At 51.9% G+C, this 14,767-nt stretch overlaps 4 protein-coding genes across 4 annotated transcripts; 3 read left to right on the forward strand and 1 right to left on the reverse strand.

Annotated features, from left to right (window-relative positions):
• Nucleotides 1-214: 214 nt before the first annotated feature.
• On the reverse strand, nt 215-2,213 carry ACET3X_006681 (uncharacterized protein; the record flags this gene model as incomplete). The annotated part of the gene is made up of 3 exons (XM_069452838.1): nt 215-490; nt 632-1,978; nt 2,034-2,213. 3 exons carry the CDS (start codon nt 2,211-2,213, stop codon nt 215-217), a joined length of 1,803 nt encoding a protein of 600 aa, XP_069305449.1.
• A 938-nt stretch (nt 2,214-3,151) lies between these two features.
• Nucleotides 3,152-6,275, forward strand: ACET3X_006682 (uncharacterized protein; the record flags this gene model as incomplete). The annotated part of the gene is made up of 7 exons (XM_069452839.1): nt 3,152-3,638; nt 3,690-3,766; nt 3,816-4,229; nt 4,282-4,826; nt 5,104-5,243; nt 5,416-5,872; nt 5,939-6,275. 7 exons carry the CDS (start codon nt 3,152-3,154, stop codon nt 6,273-6,275), a joined length of 2,457 nt encoding a protein of 818 aa, XP_069305450.1.
• Nucleotides 6,276-6,583: 308 nt separating this feature from the next.
• ACET3X_006683 (uncharacterized protein) lies at nt 6,584-10,159 on the forward strand (the record flags this gene model as incomplete). The annotated part of the gene is made up of 3 exons (XM_069452840.1): nt 6,584-6,669; nt 6,730-7,250; nt 7,434-10,159. The coding sequence occupies 3 exons, from the start codon at nt 6,584-6,586 to the stop codon at nt 10,157-10,159; spliced, it is 3,333 nt and encodes a 1,110-aa protein (XP_069305451.1).
• Nucleotides 10,160-13,186: 3,027 nt separating this feature from the next.
• On the forward strand, nt 13,187-13,940 carry ACET3X_006684 (uncharacterized protein; the record flags this gene model as incomplete). The annotated part of the gene is made up of 3 exons (XM_069452841.1): nt 13,187-13,501; nt 13,534-13,677; nt 13,761-13,940. The coding sequence occupies 3 exons, from the start codon at nt 13,187-13,189 to the stop codon at nt 13,938-13,940; spliced, it is 639 nt and encodes a 212-aa protein (XP_069305452.1).
• Nucleotides 13,941-14,767: the final 827 nt, after the last annotated feature.

Here is a 14,767-nt window from a genome sequence, read left to right on the forward strand (position 1 = left end):
TACAGGCACACTGGCGTTCATGGCCTGCCCGTTAGCGTAAAATAATGGTCACGCAGACCGGCCACTCCACCGACTGGCTCCTCAACATGCAAAGCTCGCATCTTGACAGGAAGCCACTTGATCTTGCGATCTTGCATGACTAGACGCTGATGCAGCCATAAGGAAGCATCAGGGTCAACTTCATGTTGCCATTTTCAGTATGCTTCGACCCGATCTAGCAGCCTAGGAGGTTTGCCAATTCTTCTGGTGTCAACGTGCTCTTCCTCCTCTTTGGCCTCCCACCGACTCGTGTCTTGACTGAAGTAGACCTGGGTGTCTGCTTCCTGGGAATTTCCTCGGGCACATTAGTGCTCTTGTCCGTCTTCTTGGTGGAGGTGTTTCCGTCGGTTACAGCGGCTGCTTCCGCGGCCTCTCGTAGTTTGTCTTGGACCGACAGCTTCGGCGATGGCTCGTCGGGGTGCGCATGTGGGCTCGATAGGCGCTTCTTAGTCTGCAGTAAGTTGTCAGATTCAATGGAACGATGGAAGTCAATATTGGAGGGTGTCCAATACTAAAGAGGAAGTTGATGAGGATGAAAAGACAACTTTGCTGTCCACCTTTCCAACTTGGTCTGAAGGGCATCACAACTTACATGGCGTGGTCTGTCTTGACTCGTTGGTCTAGACGCTCGTTCCTCAGATCGTGGTGGTTTGGCTGCAGAGATGGGACGAATGGCCTTGTCCACTTCCACTAGATCTATCTCAGACGCGCCTGCATTCTCCCCGTCAAGTTGCGACGGTGTGTTCGGAATGGAAGGTGAAAAGGCTACCTTGCGAGGTGATCGAATGGGCGGCTTGTTGCCGTTACTCTCTCTCAGCGCAGCCTGACTAGGTTGCAACCTGATTCTGAACATGTCGGACCCATTTTTCTTCCCTGGTTGCTCGTGCGGTGCAGGTGAGGGAAGTCGATCGTCGTCGTTGCGCTCGTCTGTATCGTCCACAACTTCTTCCAAGGCTGAACTAGCGGCATCGTCGGCCTCACTTTCCTCCTGAATCATCGAGAAGCCTTCTCTGTCGACCGTGTCGAATTCTTGGCCGAATCCCAACCCCATCTTGAGTTCTTCGAGGTTGATGGTGTCGCCGTTGGTCATGCGCTTTCGCCAGGAGTCCATGAGTATGAACGACTCTCGTAGTCGGGCCTCCATCTTCTCCCAGCCGGCCCGCAGCCTGTGTATCTCCTCTTCGCGCATCTCAACTTCGTCCACTGCCACAAAGTTTGGGTTGGTGAGGAGGTTCTTCAGGTTGTCGAGCACTGTGTCCATGTCGTCGGCCAATGTCTCGTAGTCGGTGGGCAGCGCGTGCAGCATATCCTGTCGCGTGTCGTCGTCATCATCACCCAGAACCGAGTGGTCTTCTGTGTCCTGCTTGCAACCGACTTCTGGCATGCCTTGCAGCTCCCGCAGTGTCAACAGCGTGCTCCGCACAAGACCGATGAGGTTGTCGTTCTCGTCGCTCAGGCTCTGGCTCAAGTGGGTGAGAAACTCGGTCGTCTCCTGCTTCAGGCTGTACTCGGCATCGTCGAGACTGGGTGTCTCTTCGCGCACATGGCCCGTGGCAGCGGTCGGGCGTGTGCTGCCGGGGTTGATGGTGATGCTGGCGCCGACCAGGCCCGTCTTGTTGCCCCGCTGCTGGCTTGTCAGGTGGCTCTTGAGGCGTGCAATCTCCTTGTCGCGCTTCCGCACGTCGTTGGTGCAGCTGGTGCGTATCTGGTCGACGGTCGTCTTGAGCCGCTGCATCTCGGCGCGCAGCTTCCGCGCCGACGACTCGGCCGTGTGCAGGGCTTTGCGCGCGGATTGCTCCTGCGCCTGGGCGAGCGAGAGCTGTCGCGAGAGGTCTGCGTTGCGGTTGTGCTGCTTCTCGAGGGCGGCCGTCTGGCGCGTCGCGTCTGAGCGCAGCTGTCGCAGCGTGTCGGCCACGGACTCGCGGTATTCCTGGTCGCGCTATCTACTCATTAGGACGCCTTTCTCTTGCGGGGAAACATGCGTGTGTGCCTACGTCGCGCTTCAATATCAGGTCGTGCACCAGGTTGATGATCTGGGCCATGGTCGCCTCTTTGCCCCCTTCTCCCCTCGAGGGATGCGCAAACTCAATCGGCGTGCCATTGCGCAACAAGCCCCGGGCCAGCAGCAGATTGTTGATGTACGTCGATGCCGTCTTGAGGTTGTACGAGTCCATGGTCGTCGCAGCCGGCGTCGTTGAGCTTGAGCGAGCTTGAGCCTGGCCTTGTCGTCCAATGTTTGTTTATCCTAGCGTTCCGATGCCCAGGTCCCTTGCCGTACAGGGAGCAGCCGATCACGCTCGGACCCCCAAGCGTTCCGTCCCTTCTGCTACCACTCCATCCACGTGGACTGCCATCACCATGCCTCCAAACGTCTCGATTAGTATGTGGCTTTGGTTCCGTGTCCGCATCTGTTCTCGACCCGTCCATTGTCCTTCTCACCAGCGCAACACCTATACTTCCAAGGTTCATTAGTGTGCCTGGGCGTCCACATCCGTCAGCCAGCCCAAAAACTCTACTGCCGTAAACGTTCTGTTCCCCTGAGTTTGGGCCCACCACTACTGTCTCCACCATGGCCATCGTCATACTCTTTGCTTATCCCATGGAACCTCCGGATGGCGGGTCTGCAAATCAGCAACCAAGGACTCTCCCTAGGCCTGCATGTGTCCTGTCCCATCCAGGCTAAATACACATTTTAGCAGACGATACCTATAGCACGAGCACGGCGTGCGTCCAGTCCCCTCAGATATCGGGCGCAAATCCGGGTCTTCTTTCTAGATTGTGCAGGACCTCAGCGCAGCCTCACACACACCATCTGCGATTGTTTCCTAGTCATGGTTCGCCATTGGAGGGCGATTACCGTATTCCATGCTTCTTCCACGCCACCTACCTTAGCCAAGGGCGTACCCGGCGTATGTAAATGAGCTGCATATCTGCATGGCCGCCACGGCGTCCGGAGTCAAGACCGGGGACATCTCGACCTAACGTCGGGGAGACTCAGAAGACCCTACTTAAAGCTGCTCGCCTATGACGAGGTTGTCCCTGTAGGCTGCATTGCTTTTTAATCGCTGTCGTTGATCTTTCACTCGTTTGTTACTTTCGTTGACGTCTGAACATGGACAAACTCGCGTCCTTTCTACTTGCGACCCTGCTTTTAGGAGCCCAATCTGCTCGTGCCATTCCTACCGAGGCCACAACCAAAGCGTGCAAAGATATCGACGCCGCTCTTCCTGGCAAAGTCCTGAGCCCTAGGTTTCTCCAGCTTGAATATGAGCATGAGACGCAGCAGTACTGGGCTACAAATCTCCGCGAAGTCAACCCCGCATGTATTGTTCAGCCAGAGTCTGCTCAGGATGTATCCGTCGCTATCAAGATCCTGAATAAGTACCCTACTGTCAAACTTGCAACTCGAAGTGGAGGGCACGACCCGAACACGAACCATGCTGCTGTTGAAGACGGTGTTGTCATCACTATGACAAACCTAGTTGGTGCGAGGTACGATGCAGCAGAAGACGTTGCCTATGTTCGCCCCGGTGGTGAATGGAACGATGTCATTGGCGATCTAGAAAAGAGCGGGGTGGCTATCACTGGAGGAAGGCTCGGTAAGTTTGAGGTATCACAGACGATTGGGAACCCCGACTAACACAGCAAAGGTCTTGTCGGCGTTGGCGGGCTGCTTATGGGCGGAGGTCTGTCGTTTCTTGGTGCCCAAGAAGGCCTCGCTGCTGATGTTAGTTTGCGCCGAATGTCCTGATAAAATTCATATTGACTGGCCACAGAACATTATCGAATGGGAGACTGTCATGGCGAACGGATCCATTGTCAATGTCAACGCAGCAAAACACCCCGATCTTGCGCAAGCCATGCGTGGTTCTGGTAGCCAATTTGGCATCGTCACCCAGTTCAAGACCAAGGTCCATCACATGGGCGACGTGTGGGGTGGTTCCTGCATATACGACGAGTTGAAAGCCGATGCACTTTACTCTGCTCTGCACAACTTTAACGGCCACGGTGCCGAAGACCCCAAGGCTGCCATTATCTTTTCGGACCTCGTGCTCGCAGCCGGGGCCAAGACGAAACTTGTCTTTTACTTTTACGATGCTCCCAAGCCGCCCACGTCGGGTCCTTTCGCCGACTTCTTCAAGATCCTCAACCCATTGTGTCTGCCCAGGAGACAAAAGTACTCTGAACTGGTAAGTCCACAAGTTGAACACAAAGTGATATACAAGAACTGACGATTGTCAGCTGAGGGCGAATGGCGAACCTGTTCGGCTTCTAAACGCCCGTTCATTCTTCCGTACTTACACTGTCCCATACATCCCATCCCGCCCTCAAATGTACAAGGAGGTTCGCGACAAGCTCGCCGAACTTACCGGTGTCTTCCTCAATGTACTCCCCGTTGTTCGTGCCGTCCAGTTCAGCGTTGACTTCCAGCCACTTCCGTCTCGTTTTGGCAAGATCTCCGAGGCCAAGGGCGGAAACGCCATGGGACTTTCGTCTTCAGATCCCGACCGCATCATCCTTATCTTCCAAGGAGCTTGGAACCTTCCCACGGATGATCCTCTTGCTTTCAGTATCGCCAGAGAGCTGACGGCTTGGTTGGACAAAGTTGTACCTCAATGGATAGCAGAGGCGGGAATGCCAAGCAACATGTACATGCCGTTATTCCTCAATGATGCTATGTGGGACCAGCCAGTCATGCAGAGCTACAAGGGCTATGAGAAGTTCAAGGCACTGCAGAAGAGTGTAGACCCGAACGGACTGTGGAGTACTAGGGCAGGTGGCTTCAAGTACTAGGTCTTGGTCGTCAGCGTCAGTTCTTGGTTGGATGGTTCACAGTGGTAGTTCATCTCCTGATACAATAGTTTGGTTTTGCCCACACCTGTGCCGCTCAGAAAAAATACATGTCTTCAGCCAAACAGGAAGGTGTTCTTCAAGTAGCGGGATCCACTATGCTGAGAGCGGGGTAGCCACACTCTGATGTCTGACTGCACCATCACGGTTGCCTTGCTCGACACACGTACAAAGCTTGATTGTATCGTCGCGTATTGTATTAACAGTTGTTAGTTACTACACGGCAAGCATGGCTCAAGCACCTCATGTCAACGGCTATGAACACGCAGACGCTTGGGATGTAAACTGGCTGCGCGTCGATGATATTCATGAACTGCACTATCAGCAGTTTGGCAAGAAGGACGGAAAGCCTGGTGGGTGCAACATCTCTCCCAGCCATATTTGTTGACATCTAATACTATCCAGTTATTTTCCTCCACGGCGGACCGGGTGGCAACTGTTCCAAATCCAACACTGTCTTCTTCGACCCCTCTGAATATCGAGTGGTTTTGCTCGACCAGCGAGGCTGTGGACAGGTAAATTAAGGCTGTACGATATACGAGACATGTACTGACTTCGTATTTTCACTCCTGCAGTCACGCCCTAATGCTGACACCACAAACAACACTACCTGGCACCTTGTCGCCGACATTGAAGTATTGCGTAAGCATCTCGACATCTCCAAATGGCACACAGTCTTTGGTGGCTCCTGGGGCTCTACTCTTGCCCTCGCGTATGCACAAACGCACCCCGAAAGTATAGGTAGTCTGGTCCTGCGTGGTATATTCACTGTGCGCGATATCGAGCTCCGCTGGACGCAGAACCCAGGCGGCGTCCAGATGCTGTTTCCCGACTGCTGGGACGATTTTATCAACTTCCTTCCCGAGGAAGAACGCTCCGATCATATTGGCAATTACCACAAACGCCTCATGTCTTCGGACCCTTCGATAAGCCATCCTGCAGCCACGGCATGGAACAAGTGGGAGCTCTCAATCAGCACTCTGTACGTGATCATGATTGGCGGACTGCATATGGGACACATGCGCTGACTTTGTACGCTAATCCTCAGGTACCCAGACCCCAGTGCATTCAAGAAGCTCCAAGACCCAGCGTTCCTGCTAGCGCACGCGAGGCTGGAGATTCATTACTTCACCAACAAAGGGTGGCTGGAAGACGGGCAGTTGCTCAGGAAGGAGAATGTCGACCGTATCAGGAACATTCCGGCAACCATCGTTCAGGGGAGATACGATGTCGTCTGCCCGCCGATCACGGCGTGGGCCTTGCACCGGGAGTGGCCGGAGAGCAGGCTGCATTTTGTAGATGATGCTGGGCATGGCGCCATGGAGCCTGGGACGCGGAAGAAGCTGACTGAAGTGTGCGACGAGTATGCAAAACTGAGCGTGTAGCTGTGTGCAGCAAGGAGTTTGTGGTCGGGCACTTTTTGTCGTGGTTGTAGTGTAGTGTGCCAGAAGGCGTGTGTTCAGCTAGCGTCACATCGCGATTGAGAGATCGAGAGAGTCGACGAGAAATTAAGCCGTGCTTCAGCCCTCGACATACGGGCCGTTTCGAGATTGGCTGACTAACGCCGAGACCACCTGCCAACCTTGGAAAGAGGCAGAAGACGGCGACGGGCCCGCGGAATTGTTGCACACTGAGAGCAGCAGTCTTCCACTGAGTTACCGGGCGCCCTCCATGTGAGTGACGTAATATCGATATGGCCACCACGCCCCTCTCGGTCACTACGCCGCCGCCCCAAGTTATCGATAACCACGAACGGGCACGCGCCTACGAGATCGCCGCGTGAGAATTGCCAATCTACGTTACACAACGCGTTCCCCAGTGCTAACACATAGCCCCCAGATATCTCTCTGCCGCGTCGTTTCCCTTCCACATCCCAGAGGGACCGCCCCCCGATCCAGTCCCCAGCAGCGACATAACCCTCAACGCCCTCGTCCAGCATGGTGTGCACAAGATGGACGGCGACCGCGCCTTCCTCTCCCTCATTGACAACAAAAACCAATTCATATGCGCAGAGATGTCGAGGCACCAGTCGCTCTCCAGCGCAGACCCGACCGATCCGCTGCTGCTGGGCACTGCGCGAATCCCTCTCGATTGGGGAGTATGTCCGTTTACAATGTCCATTTTCCATGGACGAGCCGTGTGCCTGCCGGATAGTCCCTACATCGTCGCCGACAAGTCCTACTTTTACATAAGAGACTTTCGCCAGATCCCCACGTTCGCCGAGCGGCCGTTTGTGGTTGGGCACCCACACATGGTGTCTTACATCGAGATACCACTGTTTGCAATGTCTGGACACATATTGGGAAGCTATTGTGTCGTAGATACCAAGGAGAGAGACTTCTTGCATCCCAAGTCTCTGAGTATTATACGCGAGGTCACTTCGGCCATCAGTTTATACCTAAACATGAGACGCGTTGAAGCCTGTAAATCGCGAGCGGCGAGTATGATGCAAGGTCTTCGCCGATTTGTAGCTCCAGACGGGCGCAATGCACGTCATGTGGTTCCAGAATCTGTTGCTTCGAAACGATCTGACGCTCACACAGACCCGTTCCATCTCGATGTCTTTCGTGCCGCTACCCAGAGAGAATCTGGTCCACTGTCAGCTGACAGCGCAACGGCACGCAGTTCTGGCTCAGTGCACGAGCCGGCCTCCATCGTCTTTTCTCCCCAGGACGCTGCTTCGAAGGCGGACAAACCTGACTTGTCCACTCAAGTGGAAAATCTCTTTACCAGAGCTGCAGATGATATTGGCCATGCCATGGACTTGGACGGCCTTGTCTTCTTTGATACCGTCTCAGCCGGCAAACACAGAGGTGGCCAGTCGAAAGATACAATCATAGATGAGACATTGTCGTCTCCAAACGACTGCTTTGCGACACCGCTCTCCTGCTACCAGAGAAACATTGCACCAGGCCAGCAATCAGATTTGAGATTGTCTCAGTCACTCATTCGACGCTTGACTACAAGGTACGCTCGAGGGCATGTTTTCGCCGTAGATGCACACGGCGTTATCCAGCATGGGGATGATAGCGAGCCCGGCTATGGTCCCAGCTCCGTTGAGGATAACGAATGGACTGATCTTTTCAAATCTTTGCCAAAGATGCGGTATGCAATTTTCCTGCCCATGTGGCATTACCAAAGAGAAGCCTGCTATGCTACATGTCTAGCATGGGTGTCCGACACTGGAAAAACCCTCGATACTGGCGATGTCAATTCTTTGACGGCCTTTGGGAACTCACTCATGGCCGAAATCTTCCGACTAGAAGCTTCTGCAAACACTCTATCCAAGTCGGACTTTGTTTCGACTATTAGCCATGAGCTACGTAGTCCTTTGCATGGCATATTAGCGAGTATTGAGCTGATTCAAGAGAATGTGCAGGGATCAAGCTTGACGCCGGAGATTACCATGATCGAATCATGTGCCTTTACTCTTCTTGATACCTTTGATCATCTCTTGGAATACTCCAAGGTCAATAGTCGTGTCGGTATCGTGAAAAGAGGTGGAGAGCATTCCATTCATTCCGGCCCCCGCAGTCACAATGACGCAGTGGCTGTCGACTTGGAGCATTTGGTTGAAGATGTCATTGAGACAGTCTCAGTGGGCCATGATCATGCTTCGCGACTCGTGTCCGGACTCAAAAAAGAGCGTCAGGATGCATTAGCCGACCCGCAAGACATGACTACAACGGAGCCTGTCGTCCTCACTACACACATCGAGAGGGACTGCGATTGGACCGTAGTTGTTGAGAAGGGCGCCTGGAAACGAATTTTGCTAAATGTCGTTAGCAACGCTTTGAAGTATACAAGGTCCGGTTACATCCATGTAGACTTGGGATTTGTGGAGACTGCAGACGGAGTGCACGCTGCGGACGGCAACCAGGCTCACATCAGTCTGTCTGTGACAGATACAGGAGTGGGTATGAGTGAGGATTTCCTCAAATATCATCTCTTCACGCCCTTCACGCAAGAGAATATATTGAGCCCAGGAACTGGTCTAGGACTGAGCCTAGTGAAAAGCATTGTAGAATCACTGCAGGGCGAAATTTCGGTCTCCAGTCGCTTGGGAAAGGGTACCAAGATCACCATCAACATTCCGGCTAGCCAAAAGAAACAAAGACCGAACGTACCAAGCATGCAGGAAAGTCCCCTGTGTGGAAAGACAGTCGGTCTGCTCAGCCTATCTTCGCGTCGGGAGTCGGGCAACGAATCTGCTCCATGTATCGTCTCGCCTCCCGAAGCACTCGAGCGCTCCATTCGTAATATTTGTGAGGGTCGCTTTGGTATGAACGTCATCAATATTTCGACGAGCGTACCTCCAACCATGGATATAGTCCTTGTCGACACGCATGCGCTGGATACTACGCACGCGTACGATTTGAAGACCCTTTTCCCTGTGCATGCGGCAAGCGTCTGTCCAGTTGTGGTCGAACTGGGCAATACCAAGGCTACATCTCACAAGATCGGCATCTGGAGATCCATGCACACGATGCTTGTCACGGGAAAGTCGCTCGAGTCCGCCTTGATATCAGCTCTGAAGGATGCGGACGCCAATGGTACGGAAGTCTCATTGCCGCCTGCAGAAGTCGAACGCAAACCGGAGATGGACTCGACGGAGCAAATAGGTCAACATGACACTATCCAAAACGCAGACACGCACGTGGAGACGGTGACACTTCCGCACCGTAGCCTGCCGTTGCAGAACAAGTCAATACCCGACCCTGTGACAATTCCTACCCTTCAACCACAATCACCAATACAGTCAGCTACCCTTCTCAAGCCCAACTCTGCTTGCAGGTTTCACCGGCTACTCCTTGTAGATGATAACCCCATAAATCTCAAGATGTTATGTGCCTTTGCTAAGCGCCTTCATGTCCCCTACTCCAGCGCTACTGACGGCGCAGAAGCAGTACGTCTCTATCAAACCGCCACTGAACAACAAGGCCCACAAATGAATTATGATTGCATATTCATGGACATCAGCATGCCAGTCATGGATGGATTTCAAGCCGTGTCCAAGATTCGAAAAATCGAAGATGAGTTGATGGAGAAACCCATCCAGTCACAGTTCAACAACGCATCCAAACCTACTCTAGAGGGCGTCATTGGGGACAACAGAGGTGCAACAAGAGCGTACATCTTCGCGCTCACAGGCCTCGGTAGCGAAAAGGCGCGCAAGCAAGCGAGGAGTAGCGGGTTTGATGAATTTTTACTCAAGCCGGTGAGATTCAAGGACGTTTTACCATTGTTAGCATCGACACCAACACCATGAGGTGAAGGTCTCTTTGATCTTACGTTTCTTTCTTATCAATAGCTGTAATCATGTGCAAGCTATCTCATGTGATGGGGTATGGAAATTGGGAAAGCTCTACTGGCCAAGAGTATGTATTTGTAATGATTGGTCTAGGTGTGAGCGGCTGGTGGTATTGTAGCTTGTCGACAGTAACGCTTGTAGCTGACCGGCAGCATGCTATCGCCGTTGTGTAGCGCGTACGGTTCACATGTGCTCATATTTGTTCTTCCGTCTGGTCTTGTGAGCTTCCTCGTATTGGTACCGACCACAGTCAATGGTGGCGATAATCCACTGGCCTTACTCAACACAGCTTTCGAGGCGTCCTCAAATTGAATGAATACCTAAGCGACACCCACCCGCTGGTTGCCACCTGGTCGAGACTGTGACAAGCTTCTCAGCTACCCCAGATCACCTTGTGGTACTCACTAGAGCCATGTAACCCCATCCTCCAACGGCCAAGAACAAAAAAACTAAAGAAAAAGAGTATGACACGAGACTCTATGGAGAAGGTGACAGTCTGTACATTTGGTTGGCTAGGGAACTAGTCTAGGCCAGGCATCCATACTCAGTAGTTGGTAGATTAGTTGGATGCACCTACAGTGGTATACGCCGTCAGGCAGGAAACATCTCACTCTTAGGCATCCTGGTTTACATTACACTATCACACTGCTTCTCGTGGATATGAATAGGTGATGACGTTGTGGCGTCGTCGCTTGAGTGCTTTGTCTCTGGTCTTCGCTTGACTCCAGAGGTCTTGTTGAGGCACTAATAGGGAGGCGGAGTTCTAGCTTGAAGCAGACAATGGTGGTGTTGTGTGCAAGTAGCTAGTAGTTGGAATTCGTGGAGAACGCTCGTACTCTGGTCCAACACTGAAGTAATCGGTAGGAAGGCCCCTGCAGAAGGTTGGCAAAGTGGGTAGGTCGTATTGCCGCCATCTCTCACGTAAAGCTATTAGGGTATGTTGTACGTGGATGGATACCTAGCTAGTGGTCAGAGCGTTTGGCTCAATCCAAGACAACACATGAAGCTCACGATACGATGTCCTCTGTAGTGCCAGAACCTGGAGTATGGCGTCACGTAAAAGACCCTTCGCTTAAGCACGTGTATATTGCACTACGTCGCAGTGCAGATGGTATGGCATAGCCGACGTCTTCATCTTCACTAGTGGAGATTATTACAGTATGCTTTTCCCGTTTGGTAGCACACAGGGTCGGTCACAGCGATGGGCAGTTGGGAGACCACGGGCAAACACCCGGGCGGCGAATAGCACGTGCCAAACCACTCCAGCTAATTACTACCTAGGTACCCACCAGCTCTTGAGCTTCTCCGCTGTTAGGTTGCATCCTGGAGGTGATCACTAGGCACCTCCGAAGCCCAGGTAATGTACCAGAGGTAGGTACGATACTGGCATTGCCCCAGTTCACCGCAAGATTAGATCAGTCGGCATACACATGCTAGGTATCTTTCTCAATAGTGTCATACTTATCCTCTTTGTAAATCACTACCTACCTAGGTAGTCTAATAGACGCTGTGGCACTGGCAACAAAGATGCCGCGATGAGCGAAGCGAAGTTGCCGAATCAAGGGTTCAATGACGAGCGTGGGCACTCAGGTAGCGGCCTGCGCCAAGGCACTGGCCCCTCTTCTTCGGCGAAGTGACTGAGCAGCATTATGACACAGGTACGGCTAAGATCGGCTAGGGCGCGACTCAGGCAATCAGGGACCTCGGCTGCCCCCGAGGCTCGACCTTGCCAAAAGAAACTTTGCATCCATCGGGTCATCAATAATTGCTTCTGGCGGACCGCGTGCACGTATGTGAACATGCTGCATTCTCCTTTTTGGGAGTAGTAGCCTGTATACTGGTGGGCGCTGTGAGAATAATCATTATGAATGATTTACAACCCCAGTATACACGTGGTCCCGGCATCGACCCAGGCCTCTCCTAAGACCAAAAAAGCAGACGCAACCATGGCTTGGCAAATTTGCTCTATCGTTCGCTTGGTGCGCCGGCTTTTGTGCAGGGAGGGACGTGTGTGCCTGATCTTGCATACTCAGCGGCAGGACCCGGTTCACGGGTAAGATCGACGAGCCGCACCGCTGCGGCACTACCACACCCTTTTTTGGCGGCATTGAACAACAAAGCAACACTAACTGAGTAATTTCAGCTGAACTGACGCAGGTTGGCAACAGAGACTTGCACTTTCAGAGTAGTGATCTACTATATTACGGCTATGCAACTATCTTGGCAGGTAAGATCTGGGAAATGATTGGCAAGCCCTAAGCCTCCACTGTGAACTTGGACGCTGACTGCTATTGCGAGCCTCAGGGTGCGTTCCCTCTTTGTTTACGGCGGGGTGTTGCACATGGACTAAACAAGACAAGTGGAGCTCAAAGATCTCAATCCCTTGTGTCGATTCAGCCGCAAAAGCTCCGCTCAGCGATGGATTCTGGCAGATCTTTCCAACAGGGACTAGTTCCGTCGGCTTGATACCGATCACTGTGAGCTAGCACTAACCACGATGCTGAAGAGAAGAGTGTGTATCGGAGATGTTGCAGAGCAGTCCTGGTGTGGTACATTCGCCATGTTGGAACAGGCTGTGACACTGCCACCAAGGTCCAGCGATAGAAGGAACAAGGTGTGATGCATTGGAGGTTCGAGTGACAGCGGCCAAACTAAGGTGGATTGTATTACAACACCTCATCTACCATTGAACTTTGTTCTTTCCGACAGTAGCCCACTCTGGATTGCCTAGCCTTGGGCAACGGGATTTGATTGGTAACTCATCGTCCTACACAGGAGGATCAGCAGATCTAGTCATCTTACAGGACGATGGGAAGTATTCGCTCCGAGAAGTCGAGCTTGGCTGCATCGCACGCTGTGTATAAAGATGCTGCCACTCTCCATCGATAGAAAGCATCGCATAGCTCCATCTCTGCAATCATCACTCCTCAGTCCTCATTGTCCAAGCATCAGACACTGTTCTTCCAGCTACCAACTACCGCAAACATGGTCTCATTCCGCAACCTCTTTACTGCCGCTATGGCCCTCTCTGTGCCTGTCACTGCTCAGTTGACGGCTGCTCAGATTGTCAACAACATCCAGATGCTGACATCGAAGAGCCAGGCACTCCAGGCGCCAGCTCAAAGCATCACCATTCTCAATGGTCCTTTGATTGTCATTGGCCAGGGACCGTTCCCTCAGATCATCGCGGGCTTTGCGGATATTGTGAGCACAGCCACGACTGCAATCGCCCAAATGCAAGGAACGTCTCCCGTTTCAGCTGGTGCGGACGCTGATAATATCTTCAATGCCTTCCGCGAAGTCAGTACCACAAGTCTCTCTTGATTTATCAGATGGCTGACAATGAAAAACAGTTTGTCCGTGTCCACCAAGTTCTGCTCAACATTCTCATCGGAAAGGCTGGATTGTTCTCAACTGTTCCTTTCATCGGTCAGCCCGTAGCAGCTGTGCTCAGGCAAATCGAGGCTGTTGTTGATGTGAGTTCTCCTTTTGAATCATCGTGTTTTTCTAGATACCACGCCCAATAAATATACGTGCACTGGCTAACAACTGTTTACAGACTATTGCATTCGGATTGATCGACCTGGTTGAGTCACGCTCTTCTGACTTGACGACCCAAGCGAACTCTCTCAGTGGAACTCTGACAATCTGCATCCAAAGTTACGAGGGGCTCTCCACCAGTCGAAAGGCCAGGCGCACCCTCAGGTTTGAACGCCGCGAGATCGCTGCCGCTGCTTGAACAGGCACTGTGCCTAAGGCTAGCAGCTACCAATGTATGTGAGGAGGGGGAGGACAGTGGATATGGTGGTGATGGAGTACATAAGACAGATGTCACATTTTGTGAGACCTACACGGTCTCCAGACAGTCATTACCGACTTTTCTGTAAATCTTTATTTGAGAACTGCACTTTTAGGCAGTCGGTCATATAGCCAATGTAAAGCCATGTCTTTCACGACATATACTAGCATGGTTTGAACAGCTCTTCTGCTGATTTGTCTTGTTGGTGTATCTTGTAGCCAGCCAGGCTATTGTCCTAGCTCTTTGTGCGTCTCTTCGTTATATATACTGCAATCCATGTCGTCTATCTAAGCACTATCAAAAAATGTAGAAAACACCCAACAACTTTCTTAGTGGAAGGGTAAGGGAAATATCGCCCTTGTACAGGAAGTAGAGACACTAGGTCAGAGAATTCTTCAATATTAAATAGCCTTCAAAGATTAAACATTAGTACATTGCATTATATCCTTGCGAACATAGGATAGAAGCAGAGTTGCTGCACACAGATAGAGGATTTCATCCTTCTAACTTCACGCAATGACATGATCTAAATATATCTACATATCTATATACGTTCTACTTCTTCTTTCACTCTTCCGCATCTCTATTATTCCACAACTGATAAAATAGTGTTTATTTCAGTCGATACCTCATGCCTCCATGCACTTGTTGAAATACGAAGGCATATCAATGTGATATGGATAAATGGTTTTGGCAAAATCGTTTTTGAGTTAAGTAGCTGACTGGTCAACGATTTCCAGGTACTCGCTACGACCCAAAAGGTAAAC

The sequence above is a fragment of the Alternaria dauci genome, chromosome 6 (genome assembly GCF_042100115.1).
Source record: "Alternaria dauci strain A2016 chromosome 6, whole genome shotgun sequence".
NCBI lineage: Eukaryota > Fungi > Ascomycota > Dothideomycetes > Pleosporales > Pleosporaceae > Alternaria > Alternaria dauci.